Below are 27,986 nucleotides of genomic sequence, written 5' to 3'. Positions count from 1 at the left end.
GGACTCGCTCGTAGCCGCGCCGCGCCGCCGACATGCCGGCGGAGAATTCCTCAATGGCGCTGGCCCCGCCCCCTCCTCGCAGGGGCTGTGCCGGCTGCCCGCAGGCCACGCCCGCCCGCTCGCACGTGTGGAAATGCTCGCTGCTTGTTCCCCTCGGGCAGGCCCCGCCCCCGAGCGCCTATTGGCTGCAGTGGATGCAGGGGGCGCGGTGGAGGCGTGGCTCTCCGTGCCGGGCGGGCTCCACCCACGTGCGGCGGCGCGGCGGGAGCGGGCGGACTGCGAGCACACATCCCGCACGTAGCCCGCGTATTAATCAGCGCGGGACCATCTGCCGCCCGCTCCTTAAAGCGCTGGGGGTTGCGGGCGTCGTGAGAGTGCGGTTCGGTGTTGTGCGGTAACAGCGATATCAGCGCAGGGCTCCGATAGCAGCGTCGTCCCTGAGGTGCGGGTCTGAGCAGAGGCGCACAGCTGTGCGCACCCCGTCCGGGCGTCTGCAAAGTTTGGTCCCGTTCCGGAGTCCTGTCCCGGCCTGGAGCCGGCGGGCATCACTTATCAAGGCGGGTGCCTGCAGGGCAGCGGCGCGCCCGTCCCCGCCGCACCATGCCGCTGGGGCACATCATGCGGCTGGACCTGGAGAGGCTCGCCCTGGAGTACGTTGTGCCTTGTCTGCACGACATCGGCTTCTGCTACCTGGACAACTTCCTGGGGGAGGTGGTGGGCGACTGCGTGCTGGAGCGGGTGAAGCGCATGCACCGTGACGGTGAGCTGGCCGACGGGCAGCTGGCTGGCCCCAGCCGCGGTGTCGCTAAGAGGCATCTCCGCGGCGACCAGATCAAGTGGATCGGGGGCACGGAGGAAGGCTGCGAGGCTATCAACTTCCTTCTCACGCTGATCGACCGCCTGGTGATGTACTGCGGCAGCCGGCTCGGCAAGTACTACGTAAAGGAGCGCTCTAAGGTAAGTGGAGCTGCTCGCGGCTGCGAGAGGTTCCCTGCTCCCGGCCCGGGGACGCTCCGTCGGGCTGATCCCGCGGCGCCGCTCCGGGCGGCACCGGGAACGCTGTCCTGGTGACACCCGCGGCGGGAGGGGAGCACGGACGGCTTCCCGGAGAGGGGTCCCGCGGAGGGCTGCCCTGTGCCTCGTCCCTGGTACCGCTCCCTCGTCCGTTGATGGCGTTGTGCTGTGTCCCATCGGCACCTCACTTCCCAGCTGCGGGGACCGTCACTGCCGTGCTGGGAGTACCCTGCCAGAACAGCCTTGCTGTGAGCTTGACTGTTCTTCAGGGACTTGGTCCAGGTTGACGGAGAGCCCTTCCGTACGCGGCTGGATCGGGCTGCTGGGCTACTCGCGGCCGTGCGGCAGGGTAGTCCTAGCTAGTTTCAGTGTTCGTGCCAGTGTCCTACAGCTGAAGAGGCTATCACTGCACCCGCTGGGATTTGGCACAAAGTAAGAGATTCTCTGTCTTAGTGTGGCAAACTTTTTGTTTTGGTAGGAGAGAGTCTATATTTTGTTCCGAAGCTCCCTTGTTTGGGAATGGAGAGGACCCCTGTATGTTACCGTTGTAGATTTCTTTCCCAATGAAATTTGTCCTTTTTTTTGGTAATTAAGTCTGGCCTAACTTCGCTATTCTGTCTTGCTGTGGTGAAGCAGGCTGGTTTGGCACCAACTTTATTTCTTTGTCTTGAATGTTGAAAGTGTCCTTGTTTCTTTTTTCTTTTTTCTTTTTTTTTTTTTTTCCCTTTCTTTCCTTTTCTCTTCTTACTTGAATTCCGTAATATGTAGCATACTTCTAAAACATCCATGTCTTTTTTGGAAGTGCAAGAAATAAAAATGATGTGTTGGGTTTTTTTTTTGTTGTTGTTTTTTGTTTTTTTTTTTAATTAAAAGACAAATGAAAGGTTAAGTATTTGGTTGGGTCCTAACTTGCAACGAACTAAAGGGATGTGTGATTCGTGATGAGATTCTTTTTTTTCTGTACAGAAAAATGAAGGAACTTACATGCCATAATTACCAGCTGCTTGGGGAACCTCTTAGAACCTGTGTGTTGGAAGGCCCTCACACACTTCCACACAGTGATGAGAAAAACACAAGGCTGGAGCACAGCTCTGTTGTGCAGCCCCACTGAACTGCCCATCGATCTGGTTAAAGCTTGGGTAGATTTAATTAAAAATGAGTGGATCATTGTTCGCTTATCTGTGGTGTAGGGAAGTATAAATACTCAGTCTGCTTGATCATGCATCTAAAGGCATCTCAGATCCTTCTCTGGGTGGCTTCTGTTTGCCTAGCTTCTGAAGGCACAATGCTGTATGTTAGCAAGGTATCTGGGGAAAACTCAGCTAGATGTGGGAGGGCTGCTGGTGCTGGCTGGGGAGAAAGGTCTCTTGGGATGTAGAGTCTTTGAAATGGAGTTGTGGTCTTGCAACAGTTTTGTGCCAACAGTGGTAACACATGATAGAACTTGTTTATAAATAAGTACCAAGCTGCTTGCTATCGAGTCTTTTGGCCCTTGTGATTCACCAGGGAAGTATCAGCCTCCAAGTAGTATGTGAAAATGCTGCACAACAATATGAGATTGAAAGGGGCTCAATATAGATTGCAAAACTAAATGCAGAGAAATATCCATCTGAAATTAAGAGTAACAAATCCCTTAATGATAATAATATAAATGCCATAGATATGGGAGTAGCAGCTGTCATGTGTAGCTGGCATGTGGGACACCTTTGCCAGGAAGATTATTCCCATGACTAATCAAGTGACTCCTGCAGTGCATGCAGGCTCCCATGTCACCTATGGACATTCTCTTTCCACCATTAAACCAGCCTTTTTTGCTTGTTTTCTGAAGACTTGTGAACACATATGCTGAATTTTTTGTTTTATCAACTGTGCACAGAAGTGGATGCTCAGAGAACCTCTCAGAGGGAGATGTTTCTAAACAACTGGGCCAACACTTCTTAGATAGGGATGTGCTATTTATTGGTTTGGGAAATAAATATTTGACAGATAGGGCTAAGAGTTCCATAGCAATCTGTTGAAAGTGTAAGCCTTTGGCTACATGGTAACTACTTGTTGTGGAAGTGAACTGGCCTCATCACTATTTATATATTTGAGGTTTTTAAATAATAGTATGTCTTTAATCTGCAGACTAAGTATTGAAAAAGTAGGAGTTTTCTTAATAAATGAACTTTTATGAGCTAAATGTCTGCTTATTGTAATGTGCTTCATGGGTTTCATTTTTTCATAGCTAAACAAATGTCAGAAGACAAGAAAGACTCTTGTACAACAAAGGAAGCTTTCCTTGCAGCTACATATGAGAAATGAGTCAGAGTAGGATTTTGTTGTTTCCATATGACTTTCAACACCATTGCAAGAAAGTTGAGATTGCTTCAAAGAGAATGGATGGAAGTTAAACTTTTACAAGGGTACCGGGTACGTTTAAGAGCTGTTGGTTGGTATTTGAGGGCTGATAATGAAATGTAACCTTTCATCCTTGCAAAGCAGTGATCCAAATTTATCTTTGGAACAAGTCATATTTAAAAATATTAGCTGACATGGTTAAAAGATAAAAATAACCAGATAACATCCTTTTAAAGTGCTCATCTATTGCAGACCCCACGTAGTGTTAGTTGGTTTCTGCATCATCTTAAAGTAGAGTTTCTATTTGGTAGTGAAGTAATTCAGTGGTTCTCTTTTTGCAGTTGATAATGTCTGAGGATCTCGCCAAGATGTATTTGAGCTGGATTCAGTCATCTTGGTATGAGGAGATTGACATCCTTGCACAGAGCGACTCTCTGGCCCAAGGACAGATACCATATTCTGATGACCTATCTGCATGCTGCAGGAACTCTGGTACTGAGCAGGGAGCGGCTGGCTGCTGGCCAGAGCTGATGAGCAAGGCAGTAGCATACTCTGTGAGGCCAATCATCTGGAGTGTTCTGAAACCAGTGGCACCTCAGGGGCTGCCCATGAAGTGCTGCAGCATCTAGCTCCTTCTGTCCCAAAGTCTCCCTTGGTGATAGTTGGGTTCTGCAGGGGCTCTTGGTGCTGGAAGTCTTCCCATCTGTGAAAAGCATGAGCCCACCTGCATGTAAGGTGTGGAGGTGACACGGGCCTGCCACGTGTTATGGAATGATCCAGGGGCAAGAGTGAAGTTCTATAGATGAGATGTCTTGTGAAAAATCCTTGTGTGTTATAAGTAAAGAATCCAAGGCAACAGTAGGTTTTTTTAAAAAATAAAAATAGGGTAATATTTGCTTACAGATACAAGAAATGTGATTTCTAGGTTGGAAGCTGCAGGTGTGCTAGTTGCTGGGGAGTTCGGGGTACTTGCCCTTTCAGCAGCCTGAGTGGTACTTCAGAGCTGAAGGAGCCCTGGGTGTGTGCAGTGGGAGGCAGGGGACCTTGCCTGTCCCTGAGGGGATGTGGCTGTTCCCCTGTTCACACTTTTCTGAAGAAAAATGGCATTCCCTGCAGTCAGGCAGGGTGCCTGAGTGATGTCTTCTGCCAGCATCTGCTGCTCTGGGCCACTTGTGCCAGGTCAGCACTGAGGCCCAGTGTGCACTAGTCCCCAGATGTGATGGCCTGACAAGGTGTCTTGGTAGAGCTTGATGTGGACTCTGTACCCTGGTCCTGGCAGTGGCACAGCCTGCTGCATGTCACTGATACCCTTCTGGTGCTGCTGTGAGTTGAAATCTATGTGAGGGTGACTTATGGGGTACCTTGAGCTGGTGAGCCAACTGGCTACAAAATGAGGTAAGAAGCCCTAGTCCTAAGAGCTGACATATATTGAAGAAAGCCTGAGGCTGACATTTTAAGCTCAGAATCCAAGTCATACTGTTCAATATCAATTATATGGCCTGAAGTTAAAAAATGTTTTCAATATGAGCTTCGTTTGCTTAGAAGTCCCTGTGGGATGTGAACTCTTTTGAAAACCATGCTTCAAAAGCTTACTGTGGGCTTTTCACTCTTCTTCTGGAATGCTTTCTGCATCCTCATGATGCATACCTCCCAGTCACCCAGACCCTGGTGGACTCGCTTTGAAGGTCACAGGAGAAGCAGGCACAGTGTGGTGGTGGCACTGCATGGCTCATGAGTGACAGCTGAAAAATGATGCAGGTCCTTGTGTGTGTTCGTAGATAGGTTTTGAAACCTGGCCTGTCTAGCAGGTTGTTACCAAGATTTCTGTTCCTGAGGATTTGAGAAATACATAAGATGGCACAGATCAGGTTTTTTTTTCTTCTTCCAAATTCATCAGATCAGATAATGAGACAAAACAGTTTTGCATTTATTTATGAGAAAAAGAAAAATTCTATTCTATGCTCATAAGAATTCAATTTCTGTCCATTGCAATTAAAATGGGAAGAGACGCTGCTTTTTCTGATTTGAGGTGCAGATGTGAGGAGCTGGATAGCAGAGCTGAAGATCTGCCTATAGAAATATACTGGTTCATTGTTCTTCACAAAGGATTTTTTGGTACTTGCGTAGCAGCATGCCTTGCAATTAGTTGACAATGGGAGGTCTGATGCATACTGCCATCCAGAAGAAATATGCATAATTTTTCTTTCTTTTTTTCCTAATCAAATGCACATGTTCTGGCATAGTGGGTAGGTAGGTTCAAATCTGCTCTTCTGGCTGGCTGCCGGCAGAGTCCAGAGGCACTGGAACTGTAAATACAGCAGACAAGTCATTTTATGATATCAGACTGAGGAATTCAGCATTGGCAGGGATCCTGGAGTGGTTGCTTTGGCTCCATGTCAAAACTGATGTTTATATGTGTTTGTCAAGCAGGATTAGTTAGCTTGGTTAATTATACACATGAATGTATAATTTTTACTTGACAGTCAGAGCAATAAATGAATATAAACCTGGATATATTGGCTTGCTTTTATTTTTCATCAAATTATTCTCAGTGACTTTTTGAAAGTTTCAAAATATGTTCATTTTCTGCAATCTATCAGCAGGGATAGAGTATTGGCAAAGAGGATCAACATTTTACAGACAGTGGTGCATGTGCCCACAAGTGAGCTCAGGAGCATGGGTGGCCTTGGTAGAATGTTAATGGAGCTTGTACTTAAGCTGCTTGTAAGCCACTTCACTTCAAACCTAAGCTTAGTACCTCTTTCGTGTCATTGCTCCTAAGAACCTGAGTTTAGTGCACTGATGATAGTCTTACTTCATGGCAGAAATGGAGAAACTGCACCATCCTCAGTGAGTGTGGCACCAGAGCCTCTGCCAGCCAATGGCTGCTGTTGGCCATCCTGCCCAGCCCTTGCTGAGAAGTCTGAAATCACCCACTGCTCTCCTTGAGGAGACTGTCCCTGCACTATGCAGTCAGGATGCAGAGGAAGACAGAAGATGGCTATTCCTGCAAGATGGGGGGAAATGAGTGGAGGATAGATGGCATGGAGGGCACACTGTTTGTGCATCATTTGAAGTGTCAGGGTGGTTTATTCAATATTTTTCATGTCTGTAGTTTTGCAGTCAGGCAGTGCTTGATGAGACTTACTAGACTCCTGAGCTGTATAATGATGGCAGAGCAGTGAGGTTTTTCTACAATCTTCCATGTACTGGTAGCACATCTTCCTCAGTACCTGCCTACCCACTGCAATAGCTGTTTTGGTACCAATCCATTCCAGTGCTGCTATGTTAGTTTGTAAAGCCAGAGACTTGCAGGTGAAGCCATACTGATGTGCATGCCAATATCCCTATTACTCACAAGTCCTAAGTAAATAGGTGCCTCTCAGTTTGTTTTTGTATAAGGGCTCATTGCTTGTTAGCTGTTGATGTAAGCCTTACCCAGCTGTGTGGGGAGGAATGTGGTAAGCAGATGGCATGAGTGCCACTTGGGTCATGGTGTGCTTGTCCTTTGGACTAGGTGGGTGTGTGTGGCACTGTCAGGCACAGTGTCCTTGGGAGAGTTGCTAGGGCAACTCTAACTACTAAAATCTAACTACAGAAGTAAGATTTAAATCAGGTAACATCTTCTCTCCTTTACTTTGATCCCACTTCATACCTCCACACCTTGGAATAAAGTAATGTCACACAACATTTGAAATCAGTCAATTCCCAGCAGCACATGCGGGATTCAGAGGGCAGTGCCCCCCACTGCCCCTTTGCCTGGTAAGGAGGGATGAGCTGACAGCCTTTTTCCAAGGTGGTTATTAATGAACAATTGAGTTCATTACAGCTCAGTGCTAATGACAGCTTATGTTTAAATGAAGATGCATTGATGCTGGTAACACTGATGCAGGACAACGTGTACACAATAAAGTGAACTTTTTCCTTTCCATTAAGAATTCCAGCTGCCTGTGCTGACCCTGATGTCCTTACTTGATATCAAAGTAAACTCGTTTCATCAACTTCCAGACTTACTTGATTTGCGCAGCCTTATCCTGGATGTTGCCTCCTGAGAAATTGTCTTAGATTAATCCCGGAAGCCTTTTCTCCCTTCCTTTTCTCTTCTGCTACACCTTTTCATCTTCTAAACACAATTTTTTTTTTTTTTTTTTTTTTCCTTTCCCTTCCTCTCAGCAGTGATGATGGTGATGGGGCTTAGCAGGCTGCCCAGGAGGTGATGCAGTTACCCTCCTTGGAGGTGTTGAAGAACCATGTAGATGTGGCACTGCATGACATGTTTTGGTGAGGATGGGCTGGTGATTGGACTGGATGATCTCATTAGTCTTTTCCAACATTAATAATTCTATGATTCCTTCCCACATGTGGAAAGGTTGGGGCAGAGGGAAGATAGAATCAGAGAGGAGGTAAAATCACAGTGACCTGAACATGGATGCATTTTTAATAGATGAAAAATTGGTGCTTGCTCAGTGGACTGGGCACACTTAGAAATTAACACCAAATATTTCAAGATGACTCTTACAAAGTACTTATTATTATTAAATACTTACTTTTCTAAGAAGTTTTCTCCTACTTCTGTTTTAAGGATTGTCTTTCCCTCATTATGTTGTAGGTAAAAGGTAAGTTGTCCTTTGGCACCAGCAGGTTGCAAAGTGCTTGTCCACCTTGCAGTGGATGGCTTGTGAGAGTTAGGAGGTCAGGAAGGGAAGTTGGTGAATAAGTGTTGCTGGTTTTAGGCTTATGGAGGAGGATATGCACATGGCAACTTGAGGGAATTGGGAGTCCTTCATTGGATTTATCATGACTGTAATCCTTCTGTTTCAGTGCTGAGAACTGAAAGCATTGTTAGAAGGCTGCCAGCAGCATAAGGCTGCCTAAGGTCTGGAAAGGCTTTATTGGATTAACAGGGGAGATGTAGGGTTGAGATGCTTTTGGAACTGCTCCTGGTACCTGTACAAGGGCAGCTGATATCCCCTTGGTGGGCTCAGGGTTATGAATAACTACTGCAGGGTGGCTTTGCAAAAGGTTTTGATTTACGCTTTACATTAGGTAGCAATTTGTTTCAGATCTTTTATTGCTTTGAAAAGAGACGACAGGGAGTTGGTCAGGAAAGCAAGAAGATCTCTCTAGATGTTTAGACAGCGAGGAGGAGGAAGAAAAATAATGAAGGAAGCTTCTGCCAAATAGTCTGTCTCCTGCTGCTTAAGTATTCACAGGCATGCCATTCATACTGCTCCTGCAATGGTCTGGAGAGCTGTAAACCCCATTTCCCCTGTCACTTGCATCTGCATCTTCTGTCCCTCAGTGATGGAGGAGCTCTTCCCCACAGTCATTTTTTTTGTCATCATTGTTTTTCAATAAGATGCACAGATGAAGAAAATCAGTGCCATCACAAAACACTTAATGGAAAACATTTGGTTACAGAAGCAGCTTGTTGCTCTAATTTTGCACAAGTAAAATAGTGCAAGAGATTTTACTGAACATAATGATTCCATGAAAGCTCAGCAAACATTTGTGCCTCCAGCCACCCATGGCACAAATGAACAGTGTAGATTAGAGGAGTGTATAGAGCACACTGTCTACATAGTCTGGAAACAGTTTGCCCAAAGCTTTGTCAAATGGAAATGGCAGAGTAACCACATCTTTTGGCATACACCAAGGAATTGCAACCTACTTTGTAGCAGGTAATAACTTTTTAAAATATATATATTAAAAAAAATATGTGAATATGTATACACACACACACACACACACACACACACATATATATGTATATATATATAGTTCACATCCTTTTCATCAGGATACTCTTTACTTTCTTTTCAGATTTGACTGGCCAAAAAAAAAACATTTGCATTTTTTCACTTCTGTAAGTCATAATAATCTTTGCATAGACCTTATTTCTTGCACTGTCACTTTTTAAATTACAATTTGATAAGACAAGGTAAATGTTTCTGAAGGTTTGACTCCACATCAGGAACTGAAGCTTTTTTTTTTTAAAGTCCATTTGAAATCAATGGGTCTGTAGCACATCCTTTTGTGCTTGTCTTGGACTGTGCTACAGTATTTAGACTACTTCAGGAAAAGTTATGATTTCTTGTTCTGCCCTAATTCTTCCTCTGTTTTGTCTTGGGTTTGGAATATATTTTTTTTGCTGCTTGGAAGGGAGTAAGGAGCCTTTCTTGATGAAAGGCTAAGTATGCACGCTGTTCACACTGTAGATGGCAGTTAGGATTTGTTTCTGACTTTTGTAACTGTTTGTCTCGCAGCAAACCTGCTCATATCAGGAGAGTTATCCCAGCAGTGCATATGGGGACTTATATGCTGCCCAGTGCAGGACTGGGGAATGCTGCCTGAGCAGGGAGAGCCTGGGATGCACAGCAGTGTTTGGCAGGTGTGCTCCAGGCAGTGGGTGCTGGTGGAAAAACATCCAAAACTTGGGAAATTTGGTAGGAGTGTGCTTTTTTTTTTTTTTTTTTTTTTTTTTAATAGTACTTTAAATCTCAGTTCTCAACTTTCCCATTCCTAGGTTAAGTTGTGCTTGTAGTGTTTGCTGCTGTAGACTATGTGAAGTGTAACTGCACTTTTCCCTTCTAGTTTCCTATCCGGAATCTGGTAGAAGTAGTTTGAAGGCGGAAAAGGGAGGAGCTTCACTGTAAGTGCTGTAGCATGTCCTTCCATTGAGGTATTCAAATTATGGTATCTGACTAGCCATGCATGAAGAGAACAGGGTCCCCTAGATGTACTGATAACTTCATTCTTTACAGTATTTACCATTGCTTCCATTTTCCTAAGTTAACATGAGTTCTGCTTTTCTCTGGCTGTGCAGCATGTGCACGGTGTCTCTGGAGCTGGCCAACAGGAAGGGTCACTGCCTGGTTAAGTATTTTACATGCTTCCTCTTTGCAGAGGAGCAATGAGAGAATTTGCAAATGCAAGTCCTTGCTGACAAATGTACTGTAAATTAACATATGATAGTTGTCAAAGGCTGACGTGTCAAGGTTTTACATTTCACTTATATTTCCAAATACACAAATTGGCACCTAACTAGTGACTTAGAGGTTCAGTGGCTGCCTGACACAGAGATAATTTCTTGGCAATAGTGAAAATGTTGTTGACCTGTATATTGGTGTGGGTTTTTTTTTGTTTTGTTTTGTTTTGTTTTCAATTAATATGCCTGCAAGTGATAGAAATATTTCCTATTTCTTGTTCTTTGTGTTACAGTTGTCTTCTGCTAGGTCTCGGTTAAAAGCCTGTCTGCTTACAATCCACAGAACAAACTTCAGCTAAGCGCGATAATTTGGCTGCAGTTAGGAAAAACAGCAAGTTATGCTGCTGGTGACTAGAAGTAGAAATTGTGTCCCATGCCTACTGATGCTTCTATACCCCTCTATCTCTGACTGGGCCCCCTTTATCTGTATCCCCCCCCTTGCTAGGGGGCTTCCTACCCCCTGCCCTCTTGACTCCATCCCAATAAGCAGCAGGGGTAGGGACAGCGCTGCTGGCCCTGGCTGCCCAGCAAGTACCCCAGAGAGCAGCTCCCACCCAGCCCTGTCAGCCACACCTGCAGTGGCTCTGAGGACACACTGCTCCCATCATGCTGGATGCCAGAGAGGAAAGCTTTTGGAGAGGAAGAGGAAAATGAAGGGAACAGAGCCAGAAAGACCTCTCCAGGCTTTCTGCATCCTCAGGAAACATCCTGAGCCCACACTACAGGCCACACCTCCTGCTCAGCGCTTGCAGTACTTCCTGCAAAAACTACTTTGCATTCTGAGAAACACTATTACTTTAAGTCCTGGTCCCAAATTCTGTCTTGAGACCTTCTGAAGTCTGTTGCTGTGGGAGTTACTGGGTAAGGATGCAGGAAGCAGCAGAGAAGCAGAGTGAAGGGGGCTGGGAAACTTGCAGCCATGGCCATGTCCTGCACAGGGCCACCACCTGGGTGGTGTCTCTGTGAGTGGCCATGCTGCCATAATGTCAGCCTGTAGGGCTGGATTTTTTTGTTGGGTGGTGGCAGCATAAATCTGTGGGAGAGTCTTGACCAGTAGAAAAAAAAAAAGTAGGATTTTAGCAGACTGAGTTCACATCTGGGCTCTGGTGCTGCCTGGCAGCTGGGTTTTAAGACTTCCTCAACTGTGGGTCGAGGGCTTTTCTAAATGGTAATGTGCAACTACAAGGGTATGAAAATGGATGGAGCTCCATTTGCCGTGTGCATTCATATGTGTATCTATGCATGCTTTCTTTTCTCAGAGTTGCCTAGTTCCTGTTGATACACATCTTGCTATTATGAGCATCAACTGTGGATGGTGGGGTGGGGACACAACCACACTTAAATGAATAGATAGATTTATTTATTTACTAATATGTTTTTATTGGCTAACCTTAGAACAGGTGTATAGTTATATCATCATAAACGGCCTTGAATTTGAACAGCTTCTCTCTTTTTCTGTGGGGAAAAGTGCTGTGTCACTATGAACACGTTCACCCCCTTTTATTGCACCCAGACTCAACAGATTGCATTGGTGTGAGGTACAAGGGTAGCCAAAGCAGGCAAAGCCTTAGAGATAAAGACTGCTTATGTTGTTTAGGCACAGCAATATTACTTCTGATGGTAATTTATTATAGGTAGCTTTAATGAGTTTACCCATAAATATTAATTTACACAAAGTCCTGTGCAGGGTAAGTGTGCTGTTAGCTAGGCAATGTCCTTCACAAAGGTGGGGGCAGCAGGAGGCGAGTGAGACAGCTTCATTGCAAAGTTAAGGTAGGAGATAACTGGTTTCATCAATTAGCCTTAATTCGGCAATACTGCTGTGATAACAAACACTTGAAAACCATTCACCTCAGTTTTAGTGCAGTAATGTTTGGGCAGCCTTTGAAGCCTGAATGGTTCTAACAGCTTTGTGAGCAACCTTTAGGCACTTTTAGGATACTGCTATGTCACAGTTTAGTCTGGACCCTGCCACTTTTGGTAGCGAGGAGGGACACGTTGCTGAGACAGGGGTGAAGGGGAATGTCTGTCCCCAGTGAGGTTGTCTTCAAGTTGGTGGTGGTTCACAGCCACCTTTGGTGTGAGATGTTTGAGGAATGCATAGCAGGTGCCACCTAGCAGGTGTTAGGTGATAAAGCCTTGTGGGCAGCACTGTTCACTCACCCTGGGCCCACAGGTTTAAAAGTTAATGACAGGTAACAAAGAAAAAGAGCTTTAGCCAGCTCATGCAGCTCTGATAGCAGCAAGAAACCTGCAAGAACTTGCTGTGGTGGCTGTCTTTATTGGCCTTTTTTTAATGCACCTCTAAGAGCTTTGAAATACACAGAAGTCTTGAAATGTTGCAGTGAAAAACGTGGTGTAATCTTCTGGGTGATTGGTAAGTAGCAGAACTGAAAAGGTCTTAATTTCTGACAACAGATGCAAGAATGGAATAGTAAAGGAGCTATGACCTTATCTTCTTACAACATAGGTGGGAATATCCCGTGGAGGATGTATTTGCTGGTTGCCATGCCTTTATTCCCCACTGGGAGCCTGACCACCCAGGGACATCCTTACATATTTCCTTAATGAGCCTGCACTGACGAAGCCCCTTTCCGCGGGGGTGGCCTTCTCCCTGCCCCCTGGGGCTCGTTACAGAGCTTACTACATCTGTGCTGGATGTGCACCTGCACTGGATTTGTACCCATGCTGGGATGTGCACCCACATTAGATGCATATGGAGCTTTCTCATTAGTGCTGGTCATCCTAGTTTGCTTCTTGGGGGAGAGGGATAGCAAAGTAGTTTTCTGGGTGATTAAAGAGACCTTCAGGTACAAGCAAAAGTAATCCAAAAGTGCAAGATCACAGGGCACTTTTTTTGAAGCATAGGTGTTTTAGCCTATCTGTAAGAGGCATGCAGGTGTGGGAGACCAGTGAGACCCAGCAAAGAGAAGCGCCCTGCTGGTGCGTGCTGCAAACATACATTTTTTTTCCCCTCTTCCCTCCACAGCTTCTCTATGAAGTGTACTCTGGAGGAAAGTTTGTGTTTGATTGCTGATAGCCTCACGCTCTGCACGTAGCACTGTCATTAAACCATCATCTTGCTGGCCAGCAGCCAGGACCCGGCAGCTGAGGGTGGGCGGTCCTTCTGAACTGAAGCAGCCTTTATTGATACACTGGGGCACTGCGCATGTTTACAGCTGCTAATTGGGGGCTTAAACTGAATATCCTTGACTGAACTAACTCACTGGCAATAGCTGTTTAAATTTCAGGTCCTGCCACGATGGCATGTCTGCTCTTCACAGCACTTTAATCTCTGTTGTAGCTGTATTGTCTCTGCCTGCTTGCAAGGAGCAATGGCTGGGTAATGTTTCAGCCTAAAAACTAGTTTTAGGTCAGAGGGTGATGTAAAATAAGTCTTAACCTGATTTTCGCATTGCAGAATGTCAGACATGAGCTCTAGGAACTGGAGAAAAGTGTTAATCGACATATGTGCAGGAATATGTGGATTATTAAACATACAAGACAGAAGATTAATCTTTTTCTCAATTAGAAGAGACAAAGGTGCTCACTGCAAGTACAGCTAGGATCCTACGGCAATTTTAGATTTATTTCCTTAAACCTTAGTCTTCTCTTTTCTCCTGGTCTTGCCAAGAGACTGAAGACTGTGTCTGAGTGGTAGCCTGACAACAGGAGATGTTTTGTTAAGTCAAATAAAATAACAATCCAGACAGTATATGGAAGAAGGTAAATGTAACTCTTTCATCCATGAAATCAAAAATCAGATTCTTCTCCTTAGAAACAGGAAGACTTTCCCCCTCCATCAGGTCCTTTGCAGTTTTCTGAATAGCCTCTCCAACTCTGGGACCCCAAGAAGCATCCAGCAACATGGAGATCTTGATGAAACTCACTGTTGTCTCCAAGCTCAGTTCACAAATGCTCCCTTGGCAGCTGCAAGTTGTTACTGCCAGCTCAGGTCATGTCTGTTGCATGATTGCCCTTTGCCTTCTCACTGTATAGTGGCAATGCCCTGACAGCCAACTGGAAACTGGAGAGCATCCACACTTATCTCAAAGTGGATGTTCTGCTAAGAAAAGAAGAAAAATAGTCTTATTCTGAAGCTGTCCTTCTCCATAATAGAACTCTTTAAGCCACGAAGAGCTAAATTTTGTTGTCCATCATTAGAAAAACTTCATGAGCCTTGTTAGAGATTAATTTTATAGTTCATTTTAAAAATCAATATCAATCCATGGTCTAGCTGCCTTACATACAAATTCCATAAGATTTGAACGCTTACTGGGGACCCCTTGAGCTACCACTCGAGCCAGTCATCAACATCTGCATGGTATGATGATAATTCATAAACAGAACTTCCATGTGTAATTTTTTATTTCTGCTTACTGAACCTCTTCTGGAGCTAAGAGTAGAAGCAATCTTCTGTCTTACGTCCATAAAAATAATGAGCAAAAATAACCACAGTACTTTTGAATCTTTTCCTAGAAAATTTATCATCTTTTTCAGTGATATTCTCCCCAGTTCCCACTCTCAGGCAGCCACTCAAAATTTCTCCAAAATATGTCTCTGTGAACCTTGCAAATGATAATTGAGCTATAGTGGTGCATGTGAAAGACCAAAATAGAATAAGGAGAAAGGTTAATTTTTTGGTCTTCGGAGATCTCAGTTGGACAGTCAAGCTCATGCCCATTCAAGGAGAAGCAAATAGCAGATCAACTGGCTAAAATCCTGTCCATAAAAAACAGAATTTTCATACAGTTACAAATTCTTGCAGCAGGAATGAAGATATATGTCCAATATGCACTGCTCCAGACTTTCATAGAGAAGGAGTCTCCCAGTATAGGGTCCTTATCAGCCTCATTTGGCCCTTCAGAAGACTCTTCTCACTTGCTTCCTAGGCACCTTTGTGCTTAGGGCTACTTCTACAAGCTAATGAAGGAAGTTTCAGGCAAACAATGCTTGAAGGTGAATTCATGGAGTTTGATCTGCCTTGTTCTTAATGGAAAAAGGTGGTAGCCCCAGGGTTTTTATTATCACTATCAGCTTTTTTACTTTTTTAGATGTTTTCTATGCTGCTTGGCTTTAGGCCTCAGTATGAAGATGATAGTTGAAGTGAAAAGATATAGGTGACTGTCCCTGCAAAATTCAAGCCCTTATTCCAGTGTTTCTTAATTATATATTATATTATGTAATTCTTCCTCACAACCTTCTCCCCTCTTGCTTACACCCCAGAACAAGAAGCTGACCAAGCAGAAGGTGAGGCATAGCTCTGTAAATCCAATTGCTAGTCAACTTCAGGCTGAGAATCAAGTTATGGGTTAGGAGTTGAGGTAATGGTTTCTCATGCAATGCTGCTGCTGAAGCCCATTTTGTGATTTCTGTGAATGAAGTGAGCAGGCTTTTGCCCCTTGGAACTGATGATTCTGTTTCCACTAGGCGTGAGGCAAATGTCTCTGTTATTTTTATTTTAATGTAATTTCCTTCTCTTTGTTCCCAACCATCTCTACAGGGTAATAAATTAGACCGATTTTCATAGTTCATAGTTGTTGAGTGTTTTAACTTTCATAAATTCAAATAAACTAGCATTTAATAATGTTCATGAATTTTTTTTATACTAAACTGTTATGTGTTACACAGTTTAAAAAAAACAACAAACACTTGAGCACAATTGGGTGCAACAAGAGAGTACTTAATAAACATCCTGTTGTGCCTGTATCAGACAAGCCTCAACTGGGAATCTCTCATCTTTGATCATCAAATGTCAGACTACTCATGTTCTTTTAATGTGGAGCATGCTGTGTGCCTTATGCTTTCTGGCTGTACAGACTGTCGGCAAACTAAAAGTGGTTTGAGTACAATATGCACTCAGACCTAAGTCAATCAAGTGAACCCCAGTAATCCTCATTTCCTAAATTTTGATAAAGTGATTTTTGTTGTCACTTGAGTTGAAGGTTAGCAACCTCATATTGAACTGAAATTCTGGAAATTTGGAAGCGTGCAGCCAAATAAAAATGTATCTGAAAGCTGCACTGGTTGTAACATCGTTTAATTCTTTTTAGTAGCTTGGTTTTCCAGACAGCCACTATAGCAGTATTTTGGGTCAGCATTGCTTTCTGTCTGTACAGTTGTTCGTTTCATCTGACAGAATTTACAAGTGAGTTCTTAATTTAACTGTTTGATGCATGAGCTGTATGCAGAGGTCATCTACAGATTCATCTACAGAGGTCATCTAGGGATTAAAAGTGGTAATTGTTCAACAGTATCCAAGACTCTGGTGCAGCAAATGGAAAAAACAAATTTTAAAGTTTTTAGTTAATGGGTCATGTGTGTTGGCAGGGTGGAGATACACAGGTCACTTCTCTGTAGTTGCAGATTACTAACTCTGAAAGGAAAGGCTGAGATCAGTGTGGGTTGCAGCAGCACCTGTGCAAACGACCCTAGGAGCATGAGAGGGCTGTGGCTGAGCAGTAGGCGAGGAGAGCATCTCCTCCTTACTCGCTGCCATTGTGGTCTCCTGTTCAGCTTTGTGCATCTTCTAGCTGAGGTGTTTTCCAAAGTGTTTTGTTCCAAGTATCAGTTCACTCCAGTGCTGCTTGTTTTCTGAAATGTACCAGAATGATGTCTCACAGCATGGTCCTTGCTATCAGCTAAGAGAACATGTTTTTTTTTCCTTACTAGAAGCATTGGAAAGCAGGGAAAAAATCTCTCTGTGGAACTGTTGTTTTTTTTATCCATCTCTAAATTTTGCTATTTGATGTCTTGCTATTTGACTTGCAGATTTTTCTGGTTGACCTGAGCATAATACTTAAAAATGAAGGGTGAATAACTTACTTTCACAAGTTCTATGCAGAGTGGCGCTTCCTGATGATTCCTGGCTCCTTACTAAAGCTGCTGATTACTGCTTGTTTAACAGGTGGTTGCTTTGCACCCTCTTGGGATGCCTAACATCTCTGATAATGACAGCGCAGAAACTGAAGTGTTGATAATTTGCTTTTTATTGTCTAATTTTTGTAGGCTTTAATTTATGACCCATTGGAGTATTGGTCTTCAAAATACAGTGTGTATATGTGATTGCAAGTGTATGCACGTACATGTTGGATCTTAAATTTCAGCTGTTGATAAGGCAAATCCATCTATTTTAACTCGAAATAAGATGAGTAGCTGAAGAAATTTCCTCTGGTGCTTACTGTGGGAAGTTATGCCCATGGATTGTATTGCCAAATAAAAGAAGTTAGGTATGTTTCTGCTTCCTGCTATCTGCTGGAGTTAGTTTAGGATTGAAATTGGCTGATGAAAAGAGGTGCTCCCCAAAAAGCAGTGCACTCTTGTGGGCACAACAGTAAAAGGAAGTTTTAATTGATGCTCCCTTACCTGAGGGGTGAATGGCTTAATTACCATGATCCACCCTCCAGCTTTTGTTGCAGTCCCTCCACTTAACTGGCAAATACCAGTGTTTACCAATTACTTAAATTAATTCTGGGTTATGCAGCTCATCTGCTATTTCTTGCTTGCTTTGAATGAATTCAAAAGTAGTGCTAACAGCTGGAGTCCCTCTTGAAGTGAGCTTGATATGCTTTGGAGCTGCTCCAGCCAGTTCTCTGATAAAGCCTGATGTAGTTTTAGGAGGACCAGAATGATTTCCCTTCATTGTTTAAGGTTTTGTTCAAATATTCTCCATGCCAGGAGCTTCTGCTTTTCTCCCTTTGCTGCTACTAGCAAAATTTCTGAAGTTAAGTTATAGCAAGGCCAGAGCTCTTGGATTCTGTGGGAACTGTTCTGCTGGTTGATCCCTAGGGGCTTTGTGTGTTGTGGTTGCAAAAGGTGCCTGTGGTAAATAATGCATCATTGTCTCCAAGTTGAAGCACAAGTTTTGCTAACAGAACATACCGTGTGAGGGAAAACTCTGGCATTATGCCCAGATTTCAGTGGTAAGCAAAGCACCTAAATCCCTTTAAGGATCTAGCCTGAAGTATGTTATTCTCCAGCACCTTTTTTATTATGATGTTTAATAGCTGTAGCATTGGGTAGTTCTGGGGGCACTTCAGTAATCTTGTCGCATAGGCTGCATCTCCCTGGTGGCACCTGTGCTGTCTGTGAGAAAGGCCTGCATCCCACTCTTGGCCTGCTGCCTGGCTACCGGAAGCCTCTGCCCCCTTTCCTGCCCTCTCAGCTGCTGGGGTCATGTTCCAGACATGCAGGGACCAGGTTTAGAGAAGAGTTATTTAAATTGTTAGGCTTCATGCAGCTCACTTGTCATGCGATGGGTTAAGAGCTCACCTCCGTGAGTTGCTGTGCTGGAATGGGGAGTGTGCAAGAGGACTGTCCCCCTCAGTGTGGGTATGGCTTCATCAGAGCATCCCTACAGCCTATTATGAACTCATTTTCAGTGTTTTGCTTTAAGCTGATAGTGAAGTGTAAGCTTAGCTGTGAAGCCATTTGTAGACCAGAATGACAACAGAGCAGACAGCATAGATGGCAAGGCAACTCACTAAGTGCCAGGTGTGATAAGAGAGGGCTGAGAATTATAAGTTTTTGCAGTTGTTCAATACGATCCCCTCCCCCTATGAGGCACCAGCCTCAAAGCATCGGTTGCCTGAGGTGTCTGGGTACAGAGTGAGTTGTGACTTACTGCTATCTGCAGGTACTACTCTGCTGGTCCTCATGGGGAAGAAGCAGAGCCAGTTTACACATCACTTGAAGTGCAGAGCTGTATTTTTACAGCTGTAAGTGTGTGTGTACATCCTAACTACCCAAATGCTGCTCCTGGTAGCAGAGAGTCCAAGGAATCCATTGTGCTGGCTGACAGTGACTTCTACCCCAATCCCAGTACCATGAACAGCATGGCTTTACATGTGCCAGGAAGCAAAATTCAAGAACCCTGGTATTCCTAGGTGTAAATTTCAGTTTTTATTGGTAAAGCCTATACTGCATCTTCAATGCTGTTGCTGAACGTGCTTGGCAAATTATTAAGGGCAGGTCACGCCAATGGTGCAAAATCATATAATCTTCCTGTGGATTAAGCATGTACAAGACCTTGGATAAAAAAGTTAGGATGTCAGAGAAACAGTCCAGCAACATTCTCATAAAATTCAACATGGACAAATGTGAAATCCTGCCTTTGTGAAGGAAGAGCTCCTGGGGGGCTGCTCTGCTCTCCAAGGAAACCTGAAGACTCTGGGGATCTCGATAAGCAGCAAGCTGAAAGGGAGCCTATGGTGTGCCCCTGCACAGCAGCATCCAGGCAGTGGCATAGCCACAGAGATGGAGTATGATCACCCTCTCTACTCAGCCCTGAGAGACTACTTCTAAATATTGAGTCTGGATCTGGATATATGAATATATCCTGTCATCTGCCATCACTCTTGCTGCTAATACTGGCAATGAAAGGAGATGTTGGAGGGGGTGGGAGCAGGACTTCTATTGCCTTGTTTTTAGAGCAAACCCCATAGAAAGTGACTGGTATCACTACCAAGTGGTTCCAGTAGTGAAGGAATGACTCTGGGACAAAAATCTTGTATCCAACCAGTAGTCTCTCCTGCTTTTCCCTTCTTTAGGTGCTAATGATGTTAACTCAAGTTAACTGCTTGAAAAAGTTAAAAGCCCTCTTAAGATCCTTCGTCTTGATTTCAGTCATGTGGTTTGGAATAATTCATACTGAGATTATCTCATCATTCAAGGTGAAATTTCCATGGTGAATGAAATAATTGTTTCAGCAGCTATGCAAATGATCAAAGCTTCTGAAAACTGTTTGGTTAGTTCTGTGGCTCAGTCTATGAAAGCAAACATGTGCTGCCCTGTGCAAACACAGCACAAAAGAGTTAGACTTTGCTCTGTGGACTTCCACCCACCCTTCCTGGGGAGCCTCACTTTGTGTTGGATCAACGGGATGTATATGACAGAGATCAGAAAATCTGAATAGAAGATGGAGGTAGTAAGGCATAATGTCCTGAGACCACTTTCTACATTCATTATGACTGGCAATTCAGTTTTGCAATGACTGCTCAGCTTTAAAAACTAAAGCAAACTTTATCTCGAACAGCTTCAAAGTCACGTAGCTTGTAGAGAACAAAAACATTGCATCATAAATATCAGTTGTTTTTTTTTTTCTGTTGCTTTTTTTTTTTCGTCTTGGTGCATATACTGTGAAATATGAAGGTTATCTATTTCCTGTTTGGAATTTCACATTGCTGATCTACCCAGTGGAAAAAGGTTTTTGTGTGAAAATTCCTCCTGGTGCAGCTTTTGTACATATAATTTGAAAAATGCTGAGCAAAACGGGTGATGGGAGGATGCTCAGGGAAGAACAAATGAATGTTGGCATCTTGAAGAAATAATTTTCTACAATCTTTATCTTTTTTTCAGGCTATGGTTGCTTGTTATCCTGGAAATGGAACTGGGTATGTGCGTCATGTGGACAACCCAAATGGCGATGGGCGCTGCATCACCTGTATTTATTACCTGAATAAGAACTGGGACTCCAAGGTGAGTGAGCCACAAGGCTGAGGCAGAGCATGAAGAAAAACTACTTCAGAAAGAGAGCTTTGGAGAAGTCAGCTGCTTCTGTGAACTGTGATAAACTTTTGAACAGATGGTCCATTCTTCATTGCTTTACATATATTTGTTGGTGTTTATAGCAACCTCTTGGAAGTAAGAATCTGAACTGTTTCCTTATCATTCTTTCTCCCATCCCACACACATATTGTTTTGTTGTTACAGAATAACTCTTGTAAGCACTGGGCTTTTGCGCTTAGTTTTGTTTAGAGAAAAAGAGCAATGAAACTCTAGAAAGAATCATAATCCCTTGAGGAATAAGTGGGTTCTGTGAGCAGAGTAAAGAAACAGCCCAAATCTAGCATTTAGACTTACAGGAGTTCTTAAGGCAATTGCAATTGTGGTTTTCTTCCTTATGATGGAGAGTGGTCAGGCCCTGGAATGGACTCCCCAGGGAGCTTGGCTCCAAGCCTGCTGGAGTTGAAGAGGTACCTGGACAATGCTCTCAGATATAGGGTTTGGAATTGAGTGGTCCTGTGTGGAGCTAGGCCTGGTGATCCTGGTGGATCCCTCCGAGCTCAGCATAATCTATGATTCAAGAAGATGGAACAGGCACGTGGCTTAGCTTGTTCTCTGCATCTTCGATCACCAGTGGGTCAGGGTAGTACTCTTGCTTCTACCTGTATTACTAAAACAATTAAGTCAAGCCTGGAATTTACCATACTTTTAGTTTGGAAACAAAATAAGGGTTTATAAACAAGATGTTTTTTTACACTTCTAAACAATCAAATTGTGATTCTGTGAAATAGCAGCCTTTCAAAATCTGAAGGGGAGCTACAGGAGAGAAGGGGACAGACTGTTCGGCAAGATTTGTGGCAATAGAACAAGGGAAAATGGCTTCAAGCTTAAAGAGGGTGCATTTAGGTTAAATATAAGAAAAAAATATTTTACAGTGAGAGTGATGAGGCACTGGAAGAGGTTGCCTAGAGTTGTGGTTGATGCCCTGTCTCTGGAGACTTTCAAGGTGAGGATGGATCAGGCCCTGAGAAAAATGATCTAGCTGTGGATGTCTCTGTTCATTACAGGGAAACCGGGCTAGATGAACGTTAAAGATTCCTTCTTAGGATTCTAAGGATTCTGTGATTCTACAAAATACAGGCTCTGAAATACCATAACCAGTTTTCTTGCAGTTGCTGAGAGGAGACTGTGATCTTACACTGAAGTAGAACATCCTTACCTGCCCTGCAGCATCCACTGCTTCCAGAGGTGTAGCTGGAAACTCAAAAGTTTCTGGGCATTTGTGACAGGGTCACTGTTTTCTTTCTTGGATCATTTACTTTACCCAGATATCTATGCTAAAACATTACAAACTGTTTGAAAGTTGAGGTGGCCAGGAAACACAGTGTACAGTTCCAGTGTTGTCATATAGCTGCCTTAGTTATTATTAAATGTTTACTATGTTTGGATGGTGTGGAGGTGAAAATAAGTTGTTACTTTTATCAATATGTGGCTGTTTATGTGTGTAACAAATAACTTCTCCTTTTCTTCCAGCTCCATGGTGGAATTCTTCGAATATTCCCAGAAGGGAAGTCCTATGTAGCAGATGTTGAGCCGATTTTTGACAGGTTGCTTTTTTTCTGGTCAGATCGAAGGAACCCTCATGAAGTCCAGCCTTCTTATGCAACCAGGTACATTTGATGCTGAAGTTTTCAAGGAAAAAGCAAAGCATGGCTTCTACCAATACACATCATTTGTATCTAAAATTAGGGCTGTTGAGTATTTGTTTTAAGACATATGTGCATAAAAAGTAGATAGCCAGATTTTGAATAGATTTCATATTTTTCAGTTACTAGAATTTCATCAAATGAAGAATAGCAAGTTTGAAAGATAAATTCTTTGTGTGATGGAAAAAAGTCCTTTGCCAGTGACAGAAGTCTTCCAAACTGGTCATAGCTGTTTAGCTGGGAAATGTTGGGTCACACTTTTGCCCTTATAACACTACAGGGATTCTTGGGGCTACCGTCTGTCACCAGGCTATGAAAAGCTGATGTGACATAGGCAGCTCCAAGCTGCCTAAAGGCATCCCAGAACAGAAAAGCATGCAGAAGTCTGTGACTTATTTTGCCCTCTGTTACCAGGGGCTGTGCACTCTTTTATGCTTTCAAGCAGAAATTCTCACCTGTATTTCTATCTTACTTGTTTGAATACACATATGAAGTGCTATCTGTATTTGTCTTCAAATATGTGCCATTTGTATCCTTTTTTGATTTATGAATTCAATTGTTTTATTGTTTGATTTCTTATAAGAATTAAACTTATTAACAAAATTTGAACCAAACACAAGATTTCTTTCTTTTATAGATATGCCATGACCGTGTGGTATTTTGATGCTGAAGAAAGAGCAGAAGCAAAAAAAAAGTTCAGGAACTTAACTGGTATGACTTTTACAAAATATTGTAGTTAGATGAGTAAGGCCTTAGTTTTTAGGACTAGTGATTTGAGATGAATTAGGACAGTTATGAAAGTAGAAAATTAAGGCCTGGCCTCAATAACCTTGATGGGGAGTATGGAATAGGTGATTTTTTATTTTTCTTCTAAAACTATGGCTGAGATGTTAATTGTACTTTAGGATTAACCTCTTGGTGGACACATTCACAATGACCTTGGAATGTATAGACTATCGAAGTTAGAAAGAAAAAAAGTTTATAAACACATACAAGCACACCTTTTGGCAGACAGTTTGCTAGAGTAGCTGTGATAATAGTGCTTTCCATGCACTGCCTGCTTTCAGCTAGTTTCACAGATGGCCTGAAATCATCCCAGAGACATTTATGTGGAACCCCAGGATGACCTGACTCCAGCCTTCCTGTCTGCAGCACCTGGTATTGTAGTACTAGCATACAAGTAGGGGACTGAGTATCCAGATGTGCTCTCTTGCCCTATGCTCATGCTCAAAGCGTTGTTTGGATCAGTTTCATTTCTGGTCTTTAGGGACTGCCTCAGGCAGTTCCTCAGAATGCAGTATCAAGAGTATTCTTTCTTTTTCAAGTGTGTGCTACTCAGCTGGAGACCATCAAAATCATAATTAGTCAAATGGTTTTCAGAACAGACTGCTGTCATTTCTGTAGCTGGCAGGCAGAACAAATACAGACTTCATTCTTAGATGGGATTATGAGCAAGGAGCCAAGAGTTGGGAAAAAATTACCACAGATCTGGAGTCTCTGAAAGATTACTGGGCTACTTAAATGATGTATAACTTATATTCAGCATCAGCATGGTAACAAAACAAAACCTTAGTAGGACTATCTTGCTAACATGTTGTGAGTTCATGTAGCAGTTAAGTCTACATGATGAATTCATATCAAGAGTCTCAAGTGGAAGTGCTATCCATTGAAAACGAACTATCTTTATTCTGTTTCTGGTTTTGGATGTATGCTACTGGAACTCTCTGACTTAACTATGGCTTTTCTCGGTTATTTTTATCTAGATGCAAGGAAGAGAGAAGCAGCTCTTAATGAAAACTAATCAACTATTTCTGAACTTTGTGAAGAAATAGGATCCCAAAGATGACTTCTATTTCCAATGAACCATGGCACATTTTTGTTATGCACAAGAACGCACTGGTTGTGTCTCTGTCTAGCATGTGCATCTTGTATTGATGGTACTTAAGGCAGCCTCCTGTCATGCCTGCATCTGGCAGAAGGAACTGTTGTTTTCTATTTGCCTTTTGCTGGAAAAAGTAACCAGGGTTTTAATTTAAAAATAAATAAGTAAAAGGGAAAAGAAAAAAAGAAGCCTAGTGGTAGTGGCTCGACCAACTGGCTTGTGATCACTTTTGTAACCAAGGTAACAATCATTGGAACTAGTGGGAAAAACCTGAGTCTTATTTGCACTTTACTGGGGAAAAAATATAAATCTAGCTCAATATAAAGGAGCTTTGCAAGTTTAAAGTCTGCGGCAGACTGCTGATGGGCAAGGAGAGATATTGGAAATGTGATATTAAACTGGATTTTTTTTTAGGGTCTCCTATTGTATGTCCCACATGAGCTTGTTCATGGACCGCTTATCAGCTTTCCTATATGGAACACTGGCTCAGCTCTTCTGTAGCAGGAGTTTCCAAACAGACTTCTGTCTTCATCACATTTCTTGGAGTTCAATTGTTTTGTGTTAGAGCTGTGCCATTGCACTTCTCTTTCTGTCCCAGGCTAGAGAGGGTGGTGGTTATGCATCAGTCCACACGTTTGTAAAAGCATTCCCTTTCTGTTCTGAGCTGGATTGGTTTTGTTTTCTATTTTAACTTTTTTTTAAAGCAGCTGTTTCCTCCCAGAAATTCAGTAAACTTTGAAGGCTGATGGCGCAGAAAGCACTGGCTCTAAAGGCCAACAGTTATGTAGAGTTGAATGTCTTTTTAATGACTCTTCTCCAGCAGGCATATTTTGTATGATACAGATGTGAATCTGAAATGAAATACACGTCTGACAAATGTATGGTAATGACTGTTGACATGAAGTTGATTTCTGTGCTGCTTATCCCTAGTTAAGACACTTGTTTAGCTTTGTTTGCATGTGTATGAAATTTGAATGAAACAGTGATTCTGTTTCAATTCTGTTATGCCAGGTAACTACTTCTGTTATGTTTAAGCCATGAGATATACAACAGATTATTCAATTGGCAAAGCACTTTGTTTTTTCTCCATTATTTTCTAAAAAGTTAGATGAGTAACTGCTGAGTTATGTCCAATCTGTTTAAGCTACAGCATATAACCAGCACTTACTGTGCAGTTTGGAATAGCTCTTAATGGAGCTGAGAGCTTTTTCTGTGCCACCTGTTCACAGTAGCCAAGGTGGTCTTCCTGTGCTGCCAGTACTCGGACCAGTCTGCCACACCATGCCAGGCTGTTGTGCTGTCAGTGGGCCTGGGTCTGTTGCACCTCAGCTAAAGGATGAACAGGACGCATGCAGTGGCTGTTGTTAAGCTACAATGACAAAAGGGTAACAGCTACAAAGGACAAAAAAGATATAAATTCCCTTATGCTAAACAATAATAATAGAAATGGAGTATTTCTTAAACAGTTTTGTGTTAGAAAAAGCTGGGCATCTTTCAGCCTGCTCTTGAATTTTGAATGTAAATACAGTAGTGCTATGGAACCCCTCATCCTCTCTGTCTTCTCCCAGAGATCTAGCTTTGGCTGTGTGGACTGGACTTTATTCAGCCTGGTTGTGCACCTTAAGGGAGGAATATGAGGGAACATGTCACAAACAGTCTCATAACTCAAAACTACGAAAAGACAGATAATTTGATTGATGTCCTTTAATCTTAGGAAAAACATTATTCTGCTTCACTTGCATCTAAATAACGCAACATAGACTTGAAAGAAACTTAATGATGACTTGAAATTCTCATTCTTCAATGTTTGTGTGTGGAGAAAGTTAGGTCTCTTCCCCAAGTGTGAGAGGTAACCCTTTGGAAGACGGTAGGTGTCAAATTCTCTGAAAGGGTCAAACTGAGGATTGATATATAAAAGGTGGGAGGAAAAAATTTCATCTTGTTGTATTACTATGCAAAACTGGGAATGGAGCATGAGTTTTAAACTTCTGTGTACTTTTAAGTGAGGCAATGACAGCTAAAGTAGAGCAGATCAAGTCTTGTTTGCATTTGGAAACTGTAACATTAAAACAGTGCAGTAGGAAGATATTAGTACAAATCTCACTGGAGCCTAGAACAGTGGAAAAATGATAGGGTGGAAGGGAAAGGACTTGCATAAAGTTTGGGAAAGAAAGGTACTTTGGTTACTACGAGCTACCATCTACCTTCACCAGTGGGTAGCAGCACGTGGTAAATGGAGGTTGGAACAGTATAGATGCACTTATTGTAAATAAAGTACATACTTTTCATTTTTAGCTTATATTTTCCTGGTCTAGATAGAGGAGAGAAAACAATTATCCTGTGGCAGAGAACATTGCCTTCTTTTTTGTTAACACTGTAGTGAAATACAAAAAAAACAAAAAACAAAACAACAACAACAACAACAAAAAATATTGAAACCAATTCCTGTCTTCTGTTCCAGAACTTTCCCTTTCCAGGTCAGTGGAGTGGTATCCTCAAAGATGTTGTAATTTAATTGGGTGGTGGTGGGGTGATTGATGGTCTTGTAGGAATCCAGTCTAATGTTTTCTATGTAGATTTCCCATAGTGGCAAACTGTTCTGTGGGAATGTAATTGTATAAGAACTCTTGGGGCAGCAGAAGGCATTTCAAGGAGATTCCTTCCTTTCTTTGGGTTTTGTCTTCATGGTAAAGTGGCTGAAACATTAATGGCCAAAGAGCACTTCTCATCCAGTTGTGAAAAGGCATTTAACTTCTAGTGCTCAAAAGCTTTTCAATTTTAGGTAATGTGCCTTCTTCATTCATATTTGTGGAGATGCTACATGCCACATGTACATGTCCTGCAGTTTATCGTGGCTCTTTAGGAAATATATTTGCCTTTCCAAATGCAATTTCATTCAAATCAGGGTGTGCTAGGAAATATGCAGAGCCACCAGGCCACAGTTTCTGATAGATGAGGTTTGTTATGCAGGAAGGAAAAAGGCCAGGAGACAGTTAAGTAGTCTAGAGGCTATTTGTAATGAACCTGTAGCAAAACTTGCAGACTATTTGGGCACAGTAGCCTCTAATAAGTCTCATTTTCTCTTGATTACTTCTGGTTCTATGACAAATGGCCTCAACAAAGAAATGTTTAGAGGCCCACTTTGTTTTGGGTTTTTTTTTCCTTTTCTTTTTTTCTCTTTAAGCAGCTTTAGTCCTTTCCTTCTGAGTTTTTTAAAGTTGTTGATATATATATATATATATATATATATATATATATACTGCTGTTGCAAAACAGCTGGCTCTAACACCACTTGCATCTAGAAGAAAATGTATCTATTTGCAGGCAAATAACTAGTTCTACTTTGACTGTTATGTACTCCCAGCAGATATCTGAGAGTGAGTTATGACTACATCTTCTCTTGTCAGGTTGTATGCTGGTCAACAATGCTGGCACTTTGCATTGGATTGATACGGAAACCTGTAGTAGTATTTTATCATGCATCACATTTTGTGTTCCTGTTATTCTTTCTAAAGAAAAAGTATGGCAGGAGTCAATAAACACTGGGTCATGT

General features: G+C 42.7%; 1 protein-coding gene across 2 annotated transcripts; it reads left to right on the top strand.

The window, feature by feature from the left end:
* Nucleotides 1–235: 235 nt before the first annotated feature.
* EGLN3 (egl-9 family hypoxia inducible factor 3) lies at nucleotides 236–27,986 on the top strand. 2 transcript variants are annotated; one of them, XM_052693986.1, is made up of 5 exons: nucleotides 250–957; nucleotides 20,699–20,818; nucleotides 22,379–22,515; nucleotides 23,189–23,262; nucleotides 24,315–27,986. In XM_052693986.1, exons 1-5 carry the CDS (start codon nucleotides 601–603, stop codon nucleotides 24,350–24,352), a joined length of 726 nt encoding a protein of 241 aa, XP_052549946.1. In that variant the 5' UTR covers nucleotides 250–600; the 3' UTR covers nucleotides 24,353–27,986. The 2 variants fall into 2 exon arrangements, with proteins under 2 accessions (XP_052549947.1, XP_052549946.1); XM_052693987.1 differs by lacking the exons at nucleotides 20,699–20,818; nucleotides 22,379–22,515; nucleotides 23,189–23,262; nucleotides 24,315–27,986 and adding an exon at nucleotides 3,696–4,210 and having other exon boundaries at nucleotides 236–957.

This window comes from Tympanuchus pallidicinctus, unplaced genomic scaffold (genome assembly GCF_026119805.1).
Source record: "Tympanuchus pallidicinctus isolate F22 unplaced genomic scaffold, pur_lepc_1.0 scaffold3, whole genome shotgun sequence".
Taxonomy (NCBI): domain Eukaryota; kingdom Metazoa; phylum Chordata; class Aves; order Galliformes; family Phasianidae; genus Tympanuchus; species Tympanuchus pallidicinctus.
Note: the sequence above shows the minus strand (reverse complement) of the source record. Positions and strands in the feature narration are given on the sequence as shown.

Excerpts from the sequence above, each read along its gene's own strand:
- EGLN3 (XM_052693986.1), top strand. The coding sequence starts at position 601 with ATGCCGCTGGGGCACATCATGCGGCTGGACCTGGAGAGGCTCGCCCTG. Across the intron at positions 20,819-22,378 it reads ATAAGAACTGGGACTCCAAG|CTCCATGGTGGAATTCTTCG; the intron begins GTGAGTGAGCCA and ends CTTTTCTTCCAG. Across the intron at positions 22,516-23,188 it reads CAGCCTTCTTATGCAACCAG|ATATGCCATGACCGTGTGGT; the intron begins GTACATTTGATG and ends TTTCTTTTATAG.